Source organism: Salvelinus alpinus, chromosome 29, assembly GCF_045679555.1.
Source record: "Salvelinus alpinus chromosome 29, SLU_Salpinus.1, whole genome shotgun sequence".
Taxonomy (NCBI): Eukaryota; Metazoa; Chordata; class Actinopteri; order Salmoniformes; family Salmonidae; genus Salvelinus; species Salvelinus alpinus.
In genome coordinates, this window is record NC_092114.1 from 29,130,692 (window position 1) to 29,143,556 (window position 12,865).

Here is a 12,865-nt window from a genome sequence, read left to right on the forward strand (position 1 = left end):
TGGTTACATAAGTATTCACCCCCCTGAGTAAATAACATATGAAAAAAACACATTTGGCAGCGATTAAAGCTATGAGTCTTCTTGGGGAAGTTTCATAAGAGATTTGTGAATTCCTCTCCCAGTGTCTGGTGTAAGGCAGATATAAGCAGGTTTTCCTCTAGAATTTTGAATGTGCTTAGCTCCATCCTGTTTCTTTGCATCCTGAAAAACTCTCCAGTCTTTGACGCTGTCAAGCATACCCCGAGTGGGCTCCAGAGTGGGCTCCCGAGTGGCGCAGTGGTCTAAGACACTGCATCTCAGTGCAAGAGGCCTGGTTACCTGGTTAGAATCCAGGCTGCATCACATCCGGCTGTGATTGGGAGTCCCATAGGGCGGCGCACAATTGGCCCAGCGGTGTCCGGGTTTGGCCCGGAGTAGGCCGTCATTGTAAATAAGAATTTGTTCTTAACTGACTTGCCTAGTTAAATAAAGAATACCCATACCATGGTGCAGCCACCACCATGCTTGAAAATAAGGAGGCAGTTAAGAACAGAAGGCTTTGCATTTAAGCCAAAAAGTGTATTTATTTTCCTTTAATTGCAGTATTACTTTAGTGCCTTGTTGCATGTTTTGGAATATTTGTATTCTTATTTTCACTCTGTCATGTAAGTCATTAATGTTTGAGTCACTACAATGTTATTGATCCATCCTCAGTTCTCTCATCGCAGCCATTAAACTCTGTTTTAAAATCACCAATAGCGTCATGTTAACATTCCTGAGCAGTTTCATTCCTGTCCTGCAGCTCAGTTCAGAAGGACGACTGTATCTTTGATGTGTAAGGGTGGTTTAATACATAATCCACAGCATAATTATTAACTATACCATGCTTAAAGAGATATTCCATGTCTGATTTGTTATTGTTACCCATCTACCAATCACTGCCCTTTTTTATGAGGCTTTTGAAAAGATCCCTGGTCTTTTGTAGTTAAATCTGTGCTTGAAATTCAATACTTGACTGAGGGACCATACAGATGTTGTATGTATGGGGGACAGAGGAAGGGTTAGTCATTCAAAAAATCATGTCAACATCTATTATTAGTCCTTGTAACTCATTATTTGATTTGTTAAGCCAAATTGTACTCCTCAACTAATGTAGGCTTGCCTAAACAAAGGGAGTGAATACTTATGCAACTACATTTTAGTTATACATTTTGTATTTATCTTTAAAAAATGTTAGCCTTGGGGTGTCAGTCCAACCAGGCCTCTACATTGAGAGCACCCGTCATCATACCATGAAACAAGAATGAAAGAAAAACACATATTCCCACTTTGGAATGATGCCCTGTGTGCTTTCCGGAAAAATTTATGATTATTCAGCCAGACCAATAATAGAGATGTAAGCAACGGAATAAATAAGTTGAAATAGCCTAACATTTGGGTCTGGTCGCAGATACAAGCTTCTCTAGCCAAGATGAAAGCCTTTTATGTAGAAGCTATGGGACATTTATTTGACATTGGTGACAGAAAAGTATGTGATGATTCAAAATGATAGTTCTTAAATAAAGGTGTAGATGAAATCACTCTCACTGCGTATCCGTACAGTGTTAAACGGTTTACAAAGGGGGTTAATAATACAATAACACATGCTACTTAGCAGACACTGTTATCCAAAGCCACTTACACTAGTTAGCGCATCCATATGTTTTGAGTGTGTGTAGGCTATGTGATCCATGCGGGAATTGAACCCACAATCCTGGTGTTTCCAGAGGTTGAATGCGCAGCATTCATGCAAGATACACAATCCCTCTCTATCTGCATGACTAACTCATTCATTCAACCCCTTACTATTTAAAGGCAACATTGACCCATATTGGAGTTTGGAAGAGAGACAGGTTGTGTTCTCGGTTCAAGGTGATGATGTCATGTGTTAATCACTCATAATCCCTCTCTCACTTTAAGTGTGGCTGACAGTTCAGCACAGGGTCGCACAAGGACTGTCACTAGCAGAATAGGCCCTGAGCATGACAGAGCCCTATAGATTTGTCCAAAAGTAGTGCACTACGTGCCATTTTGAAAGGCTGTGGCTCTGGTCAAAAGTAGTGCACTAGCTTAATATAGGACGTAGCTCACAGATCTGCAGTATGGATCCTTTCATCAGGAAGTAGGTGGTTGTTGTTGTGTTGTGTTCCTTTAATGCCAAGCCTATTACAGGAAGCTGCCATGTCTTTGTTTTACAGCTTCACGAGAGCGTAGTGAACTGGCTCATTAACTGTTGCGTCACACACACACTTTTCAGCGTAGTTTACAACCCTCGCTCTCTCTGAAGTTATACCTGGAGAGAATTCACAAGTCCCTTGTAGGTAATGACTTTAGGTGTCAAAAGGAACATAGACTAGATTATATAACGCCTACGTCAACATATTCACTGTGCCATTTGTTCATAACTTGACACGAGGGGCCATTTTCTCAGGCACAGAAACACTTTCAATGCAGAATATCCACTGAATATGCTTTTTAGTCCTGGACCAGACTTCGGCTTAATCTGTGTCCAGGAAACCGGCCATAAAGGGGCGACTACAAGAAATTGCTAGAAAGTTTAACTGCCCACAACTTACTACCTGAAGATAAAAGGTTTGATGATAAAACGGCTACATTTTTCCATTAAAGCTGTTCATGCCAGAGTAATGTATTCTAAATCCCTCCCAGCCTGCAGTCCTCTATAAGCCTGCTTTACAAGCTATACACTTAAAGACCTGTAACCATAACATCCCCCCTTTTTATACAACAAGGTATTGATTATTCTATACATGGTGGAATATGAGCCCAGATACAATATGCTATGGAAATGCAAGCAACTCATGTCTCTAACATATATCTGTTAGGTTGAAGCAGTGCGTAATCATTGCCTCAACATAACCCTGTAGCAATGAGTTAGGCCTGTCTCTGCAGAAAGCCATAGATAGGATATAGGCCTACCTCCGACACAGAACTGACCGAGTGTCAGTCAACTTTAAACAGATGGTTTTAAACACCTTATTTTTGGTTCATATAAGCTAGTTTCAGCTAAAGGTGATGTGTTAAAAGGGCCTTTTGAGTCAAGATGAATGACAATGTTGTGGGAGTGTCTCTCCAGGGGTCTTCCTGGTCTTTAAGCATGATGATGTCATCTCTCAGAACCTTAAAAACGGTAATGTGATGGAATGTCAGAACATGCCACACTGAACCAAGGAACGCTTTCAGCAGTGACAAACCAGAGTGTGAGCTGGAAGGAAAGCACAGCCTGTCTCACACACCTGCTTGTCACCCATTATCAAACAAACAACACCTACTTACGCACAGACTTGTGCATGTTGCATAACCAACACAGACTGGGCCCAAAGCACTACCTCATTTCATTTATTTAACCAGGATAGTCCACTCAGTAACAATGGCCACTGTTTTTCAGGGAGTCCTTAATGCTAATGTAGGAACTAAATAGTGTTAATAGATGAGTTCTAATGACTAAATAGCACATAGGGCCATCAACAATGACTGCATACGCATGGCATACTAACACAGAGGGTATCACTATCAATATTATCAAATTACTTGTAATATCATGTGGTTGTCACTTGTCATTCTTTGGAGACTAGACCCTACATTGACCTGAGCTCAAATTCATAATTACTACAGTACAAATGACAAACTGTTAAAGCTGAGAAATCTAGCCCTTTGAATATCATATGCTTTTTAAGAGATTGTATGATAAGACATGTTAAGGCCTCCTTTTCCATTCCATTCAAACCCAGTCGTGGTGCCCCCTGTCCAATGCCCCCGACCTAAAAAGTACAGAACCTCTGTGGTGATCAGTGACCTCACCATATTGCATCCATAATATCTGGCTTGACATGGAGAGAGGTCAAGGCTTTCTAGGGGTCTGGGCAGTGGTATCCCACTGTTAAATCAGTACTACTACCAGCAGACAGTTCTACTAAACCTGCAGAATCCGCATTGCACACCTAGGCTACTGAGGTCTCCTATTTTGAGAGAGGGTGCACAGAGACAGCATATTGTGGGACGGGTAGCTAAATAAATGGATTGGAATACACTCTCTACCTCTTCTAGAATCCATACCATCATAAGTTCTGGGAAAGAATAGCACTCCCTAATAGCATTTCACCTCTTAGATGGATGTATTTACCTACCTGTCAAATAGAGTCAATTGCACTCTCCTGTAAGGTGTCAAATAACACTACAGCTTTAGAAAAACTTATTTGCAACGAGCAAGAGCAGCACTCATATTTGCAATAGAATTATCGTGTTTACGTCTCGAGATGCTCTCGCTCCTACTAGGCCCCAGTGTTGCCATAAGCGCGCGACCTTCTCAAGTCAACGACGTAATTATTTCCATTCCTTCGCGCTGGTAAACAAGCGTCCATTTCAGAGAAAATACCTAAATACATTTCCATGTCACTCTAATCATGAATGGTATTGATTGAATACTTTTAACATGTCCGCTGATGTGGTTGCAGTTATTCATTTATTTTAATACGACGAACCAGTCGTGTTTATCCAACTGTCGCGCGCTGGCCTGGAGGTACAGTAACTGCATCGTCACCATAATAGCCACGGATACATAAATCGAAAGCCCAAAGCAGTAGTTTGCAAATTAAACAACATAGTACATATCTGGTTTCAAAGCATCGCCTCGATGCCAATTCATTATTTGAACATGACAACATTTGGCTACTGGGTCCATAATAATTCATACGACATACGCAATAAATTTCTGCATTTTCAGGGTTAGCTAGGTTTGTTATTTGCTATATCTGGATTGGCTTATAAACACACAAATGTGGGGCAAAACAATATGTGTTTGCGTGCTAGTGATGCTGATGCGTCTAGCAGAGACCCCCGATCTGACCCAATTAGCTTGCTAGCTATAGCAACAGCTAGCCTGTCTAGCGTTGGATGCAATAAATGGTGGACAAACGGCACTACTGCACCTTTGAAAACAGGCGAGATCGGACACCGCTCAGGTGAGCTTTTGCTGTCCAGCGGCGAGCGTCTCTGCCTTGCGACCAGCCTGCCCTCCACCGAGCCGTTTCCACCCGGGTTCGCGAGCAGCAGCTGCGTCGGGCTGGAGGGGCTGTTGCAAGGGGACGTCAATGTCGGTTCTGTATTGCTCGCGACTGTGAAGGAAGAGGAGCAGGAGCGGGTTGGGCTGTGCTGACTTCCACGCAAGAGCTGGTATGGCACCGTGGCACGAATAGGCTGCAACCGGATCGTGGTGGTGCTGCCGTTGCTGCAGCCGGCTGGAGAGATGGTTGGGGAGCCCCCGCTGTCACCGCTTCGCTTGACCCGCTGTTGCTGCTGTTGGGTTGAGTTGGTTGCTGATGATGCTGTTGACATTATGTTGATTGCCACAGTGCAACTCTTCCAGTTCACAAACTTGGCAAAAACAAAAATACTAAGTTAAATCTTGAATAAGCCTCAAGTTACTTGCGAGTACTTTCGTTTGTTTACTTAGATATAATCAATGTGACATGATAAAGCAAGTTGGTAACTTTCCCAAAAAAGCTGGAACATTTGTTCTTGTAAATGTCCAGTTGAGTTTAACGTTAGTTATTAATAAGCTGCCCAGAGTTACTAGCTACATTTTCTCACTTTTTTTCTACTTGTCCATGTTGAAGTGTTTCAACAAGTATGCATTCTCGAAAAACTCTCAATTAAACATTTTCATATCGAACAAAACTATTTAAATCACGACGTTCACTTATAAAAGCTCTATAACATAGCTAGCTAGTTAGCTATGTCTCTGTGTCGTCTGTCTTCCAACGCGCAATCCCTTTCCTGTGTCCCTCCTCTGGCAAACTACTGGCTGACAGACCAGGGCGGGACAAAATAAGTCACTGTAAACTTCTGATTGGTTAATATAATACTAGAAGGACGAGGTCATCAGGCACACTCTAAGCATCCACCAATCGATTCATTGAAGTTGGCTGAAGATAGACCGCTCTCGAGCAAGCAATTGGTTGCAGAGTTTTTTTTATTTTTATATATATATATATTTTTTTTTAACCAGGAAGGGCTCGTTGATATTTAAAATCTCTTTTTCAAGAGCGTCCTGGCCAAGATAGGCAGCACCAAGTCATTACAAAAATTACAGACAGACATGAAAAACTACAAGTAATCTAGTAAAAACCATTGAATTCACAAGAGTATAACAAAATCAAAAACAGCAAATTAAAAACATTGACAGGTCTGGGAATCAGCCTCAAAATTCTTAATCAGTGATTTAAAAACACCAATCGGGACAAGTTCTTCCAGTTTAAAAGTATTTTGTAAGGTGTTCCAAGACGATGGCGCAGAGTACATAAAAGACCTTTTACCAAATTCAGTTCGGACATTTGGAACAGTTAGCAGGATAAAGTCCAGCGAACGAAGAGAGTACCCACCACATTTCTGAACAATAAAAATGCCCAAATAAAAAGGTAGTAAACCCAAAATGGCTTTGTAAATAAAAGTATACCAGTGACTGAGCCTACGAGTGATTAGAGAAGGCCAGCCAACCCATGTATACAAAGTGCAGTGGTGCGTAAGGGATTTTCAGTTTAAAATAAATCTCAAAGTGCCATGGTAAAGTATAAAAAGCAGTTTGCAAGTTCTGGAAAGCTTTTGTAAGAGACGATGCACAACAGTAAATAACAGTATCATCAGCATAAAAATGAAGTTGTGCATTTTGGACATTTTTGTCTAAATCATTTATATAAATAGTGAATAAGAAAGGACCAAGTACAGAGCCTTGGGGCACACCATTAAGGACAGACAATTTAACAGACATAAGCCCATCAAATTGAGAGTTAAATCTCAGAGAAATGGGTGGTGCACAATCTTCAGAAAAATAAAGGTCGTCTGGGTTTCTGTTGTTGACAACTGCAATGTTATTCTTATACCAGTCATCGTAAATTGAAACAACCACTGCACAGTTGAAATATTAAAATACTGTAGCTAGATCCCTCCTAAAAATCCACATACTGCTTTACTAATAAAACAGACAGAAGCAATACTGTTACATTTATTACAGCTTTATAAACACCATATGTATTTTCACTACCAACAAGACAATAATAATCCCAATATTTTTTTACATGTTTTAATAGCCTGCTTTTGTACAAATTTGATCAAGTTCTTACACCCACATACAAAAAAAGATATATGTATAGCTGATTCACAATCAAATGCATATACGATTGAAAAACAAAGCAGATACAGAACCAAAATGTTACAGTTGCTATCGGTTGTGTAAAGTAGTACTTTCAAGTATTTTTACTTAAGTCGTTTTTTTGGGGTATCTGTACTTTACTATTTATATTTTTGACAAATTTTACTTCACTACATAAGAAAAAGTATGTACTTTTTCCTCCATACAAAAGTACTCATTACATTTTCAATGCTTATTAGCAGGACAGGAAAATTGTCTAATTCACACACTTATCAAGAGAACATCCCTTGTCATCCCTATTGCCTCTGATCTGGCACACTCACTAAACACATGCTTAGTTTGTAAATATTGTCTGACTGTTGGAGCATGCCCCTGGCTTTTCATAAATAAATAAAAACAAGTAAATAATGCCATCTAGTTTGCTTTAGATAAGGAGTTTTAAATTATTTATACTTTGATTTTGATATTTAAGAATATTTTAGCAATTACATTTACTTTTGATACTTAAGTATATTTCAAACCAAATACTTTTACTCAAGTAGAATTTTACCAGGTGACTTTCACTCGAGTCATTTTCTATTAAGGTTAACTTTTTCCACCACTGGCTGCAAATATGTAACTTTTTGGGCGACCGACCAAATTCACATAGAAATATAAGTCATAGATACAGTATGTCACTCTCATTGAAAGCAAGTCTAAGAAGAAGTGGTAGATCTGGTCCATGTGTGCTATAAGTTGTCTTTTGCATCTTTTACTTTTGGTTTTGTACAGCAGCTTCAAACAGCTGAAAATACAATATTTTGCAAACGATTCGATTTTTAGCAGAGGTGACATCATCACAATATGCAGAGCCATTTCTGCATATTGCACATTTAAAAAGCATTGGACAAGGACTGAAAAAGAAGTGAAGCTGAAGACCAGGTTCAGAATAAGGGGGTGTAAACTTTCCAGATATACCACAATGTAAAATAGTTCGATTTTAAAGTGCCATTCAAACTTCTTCACAGGTAGGCTACATTTTCAAAGAACCCACAACTGAATGTTGAGATTTACCGGATGTACTATTGCATGTAACATCCTTCATAAACTCTTAATATCAATTTGAAGTTGCAGTGTTGGGGAGTAGTGAACTTCATGTAGTTCAACTAGTAATTTACCTACATTTTGAAGTAGCTTGCTGGTAGTTGAACTAAATTCAAATCAAGGTAGTATTTTCAGTAGTTAAATACTTTTTTGCCATGTAGTGGTGTAGCTAACTACTAGAACTAAACTCTACTACTCTTTTTGCAAAAATAAAATATGGGTGAAATCAGCATCAGACCTGTCCAATTCTCACTTGAAAAATAGTTTGATTAATAGGACAAATTACATTCTGTTAACATCGGACAACAGAGGGATCTGTTCTTGACATTTTTCAACTATGACATTTCAGATTTACATTTGGATGTAGTGGACTACCATTTCAAAATAACTAGTGAAGTAAACTGTATATATTTTTAAGGGTAGCTTTAGTGTAGCTTACTTTCTTCCAGTGTGAAGTAATTGGTAACAATATTTTCAGAGTAGCTTCCCCAACACTGAGTACTTGGTACATGATAATGTGCAAATACTTGGCTGATGCTCAGGTACGGCCATTATGAAAACAGAAGCAGGTAAGTAGGGCAGATAGAGGATATATTGTCATTGGGTTAGAGCATGTAAAACATATTCTAACCCAATAACAACATATTTCCTAATAAAAATAAAAAAACTAATAAAAATACAGTACTCATGCTTTTACAGGTCGACCACTTTTAGAGAAACCTCAGTTAAATGACAAAAAAATAAACAGCAGGACAAGAAAATTTAATTTAAAAAAAACTATGTCTTGTTAATAGCAAACATGCACAACCACATAAAATGAACCACTTTGTAAGTAAACCCCCAAAATACATCCAAGTAAACCAAACAAACTAAAGTTACTCAAACTCAAATCTCCCCAAAATACAAAAGAAAACAAGTGTATATTTCCACGCCTGTGAAACAAAATCAACATGCAAGGTTAGGTCAGTGATTGACTTACAAAGAGAGGAAGAGGCCTGGGAAAATCCACAGTGTCGTTTAACACAGACAGACAGAATACACTTGGTTTCCAGCTATGCATAGCAAAGGATTGTCCAGAGAAGGTCAATACCAAACATTTCCTAATGTATACAGTAGAAAGTAACTTTACACAGGCGGCCAAATTCAGATTTTTTTGTTGTCAAAAAGAGCTGATCTGATTCGTAAAATCAAATAAAACATTTGAATTGAGCTGCCTGTACACACGCAGCATCTGTGGATGATTTCACATGATGTGGAATACCACAACATTGCACTGAAAATACCAGTGCAACTTATGAGCCATCTTTTCAGATTCTTGAGTGGTTGTATTATGAGTTAACTACTCATAATTAGTTAACTTCAAAATAATTGTTATAAAAATAAACAGTTTATTATGATTTGGCTTCTCTTGGCCATTTGTACAGCAGTCCAAAAGATGAGATTGAGAGTTAACAATGTGTAATTGTTCACAAGATCATTTGTTTGTGTGCAATGCAGTATATAGATAGTGAATTCAGAAAGTATTCAGAACCTTGACTTTTTCCACCTTTTTTTGTTACCTTATTCTAAATTGATTTAAAAAAAAATCCTTATCTACACACAACGCACAAAGCAAAAACAGGTTATACATTTTTGCAAATTTATAAAAAAAAACTGAAATATTACATTTACATAAGTATTCAGACCCTTTACTCAGCACTTTGTTGAAGAACCTTTGGCAGCGATTACAGCCTCAAGTCTTCTTGGATATGACACTACAAGCTTGGCACACCTGTACACACCTGCTTGGCACACCTTGGGGAGTTTCTCTCATGCCTCTCTGCAGATTCTCTCAAGCTCTGTCAGGTTGGATGGGGAGCGTCGCTGCACAGCTATTTTCAGGTCTCTCCAGAGATGTTCGATCGGGTTCAAGTCCGGGATCTGGCTGTTCCACTCAAGGACATTTAGAGACTTGTCCCAAAGCCACTCCTGCATTGTCTTGGCTGTGTAATTAGGGTCGTTGTCCTGTTGGAAGGTGAACCTTCACCCCAGTCTGAGGTCCTGAGCGCTCTGGAGCAGGTTTTCATCATGGATCTCTCTGTACTTTGCTTCGTTCATCTTTGCCTCGATCCTGACTAGTCTCCCAGTCCCTGCCGCAGAAAAACATCCCCACAGCATGATGCTGCCACCACCATGCTTCACCGTAGAGATGGTGCCTGGTTTCCTCCAGATGTGGCGCTTGGCATTCAGGCCAAAGAGTTCAATCTTAGTTTCATCAGACCAGAGAACCTTGTTTCTCATGGTCTGAGAGTCTTTAGGTATCTTTTGGCAAACTCCAAGCGGACTGTCATGTGCCTTTTAATGAGGAGTGGCGTCCGTCTGGCCACTACCATAAAGGCCTGAGTGCTGCAGAGATGGTTGTCATTCTGGAAGGTTCTCCCATCTTCACAGAGGAACTCTGGAGCTCTGTCAGAGTGACCACTGGGTTCTTGGTCACCTCCCTGACCAAGGCCCTTCTCCCCCGATTGCGCAGTTTGGCCGGGCAGCCAGCTCTATGGAGAGTGTTGGTGGTTCCAAACTTCTTCCATTTAAGAATGATGGAGGTAACTGTGTTCTTGGGGTCCTTCAAATGCTGCAGAAATATTTTGGTACCCATCCCCAGATCTGTGCCTCGACACAATCCTGCCTCGGAGCTCTATGGACAATTCCTTTGACCTCATGGCTGGGTTTTTGCTCTGACATGAACTGTCAACTGTGGGACCTTATAGACAGGTGTGTGCCTTTCCAAATCATGTCCAATCAACTAAATTTACCACAGGTGGACTCCAATCAAGTTGTAGAAACATCTAAGGATGATTAATGGAAACAGGATGCACCGGAGCTCAATAAGTCTCATAGCAAAGGGTCTGAATACTTATGTAAATACGTAGTTTTTATTTTTTGTAATACATTTGCAAAAATATCTAAAAACCTGTTTTCAATTTGTCATTATGGGTTATTGTGTGTAGATTGTTGAGAAAATGTTTTATTTAATCCATCTTAGAATAAGACTGTAACGTAACAAAATGTGGGGGAAAAAATCAAGGACGGCTGAATGCTTTCCGAAGGCACTGTATATTACAGGATTCCTTGAAACACTGTCAAATCTGAACTGTGCCATGAGAACTGGAGGAAACTTGGTCTGTTAAAAAAACAGACTAAAACAGAATAAATAGCAAATACAATGTTTGGGAGGTTACAACACATGATGATACCATGCTGAGGATGATCAAAAGAGAAGGCCACTCCTGATAATAACTGTTGAAAATTAGGGGATATATATTCTTACATTTTAAATACATTATCAAAAAGCTACAAAATTTCCATTGTAGAAATGCTTATGCTACACAAACCTTTTTGGAAATGTCTTCATTGGCAAAGGTGAGGACACCGGGGTAAAAAACGTAACCAGATAAAGAAGTAATTTCCTTCCTAAGATTCGATTTGAAATCTGTCTGGTACGTACATTAGTGCAAACCCAAAAGGTAAATCAGTGATTCCTAAACCAACAACAACAGCAGGTGATTCTAGACCCTGACTCTGCTCTTCAATGCAAGCCTCAGCTATGGTCAAGCATTCCTATCATCAGACATGAAGCTAACGCTCTTCTGACACACACACACTTAAAACAGTGAACCAGCACTACTATGACATGCATCAGCAAGTGATTAACATGCTTAACTAGTATTCCTAGTCCGCAATCTTAAAAAGGTGGAACTCTGTGTACCCATCTACCTACATACTGTTTGTACCTACATCACTGCAGGCAGATGCAGTTTTGACCCCACCTAATGCTGATCATCACCAGAACCAGGTTTATTATTAATTATAGTACTGCCATTCTCAGACAGAGCCCCATGGAACTGAAACTAAACCTGAGTGGTAACGAGACAAGACAGTCCAAGGTTGTGTTCAGTAGAGCACATGTAGCTAAACTCTAAACAAAAATGTGCCTTTATTACTAGGCAAGCCCAGGTTGTCCTGCCCTGTTTCAGTACGTTTTCTTCTGTTTGCTGCCCAATGATCACGACCCAGGGTTGACAAAGGGTTGGTATTGGAGGAGAGGTTGACAGATTAAAAAGGTCAGAGGTCATACAGTCAGAAAGTAGATAGGTCAATGGTCACAGAGCACAGAGTTCTCCAGGGTGAAGTCATAAGTGAAGGAGGCCAGATTGTGGTTGATGTCTCGGGGGGACATCAGCATCTCAGAAGAGAGGGGGAACCCGGGACCCCCTGTCTGCATGGCCAGGACATGGGGGGCCAGGGTGAACGGGACATCTCCTAGTAGCTCTGGGAGAGACGGTGGGGCCTCCACGATGGGCACAGGGGGCTTCCACATGGGCCCTGGTGATGGGGCGATCATGGAAGGTGGAGCGGGGGCTGGAGAGTGGTGGGCCTGGGAAGGTGTCGCACTGGAAGACTGGGGAGAAGAGGAGAGAAAATGTCCACCTTCAGGCATTACATTTAGAAACAAGTGTAGGCTACACATGACAAGGAACACTAATGTGGCACATTTTTGGCAAACATGAAAACAGATTTTTAAGGGTGGGTAGGTTGCAACTTAAACACTAGTAATCGAAC

The 12,865-nt window shown here is 40.2% G+C and overlaps 2 protein-coding genes across 5 annotated transcripts in view; both read right to left on the reverse strand.

Annotated features, from left to right (window-relative positions):
* The window catches only part of LOC139558390 (glucocorticoid-induced transcript 1 protein-like), a 29,482-nt gene extending 23,671 nt beyond the window's left edge, over positions 1-5,811 (reverse strand). For all 3 annotated transcript variants that reach the window (XM_071373481.1, XM_071373480.1, XM_071373478.1), the window contains exon 1: positions 4,965-5,811. In XM_071373481.1, coding sequence (XP_071229582.1) covers positions 4,965-5,370 — 406 coding nt within the window. In that variant the 5' untranslated portion in view covers positions 5,371-5,811. The remainder of the gene's footprint in view (positions 1-4,964) is intronic.
* A 1,211-nt stretch (positions 5,812-7,022) lies between these two features.
* Positions 7,023-12,865, reverse strand: part of LOC139558391 (UBAP1-MVB12-associated (UMA)-domain containing protein 1-like) — a 28,835-nt gene continuing 22,992 nt past the window's right edge. For both annotated transcript variants that reach the window (XM_071373482.1, XM_071373483.1), the window contains exon 4: positions 7,023-12,704. In XM_071373482.1, the coding sequence (XP_071229583.1) occupies positions 12,399-12,704 (306 nt within the window). In that variant the 3' untranslated portion in view covers positions 7,023-12,398. The remainder of the gene's footprint in view (positions 12,705-12,865) is intronic.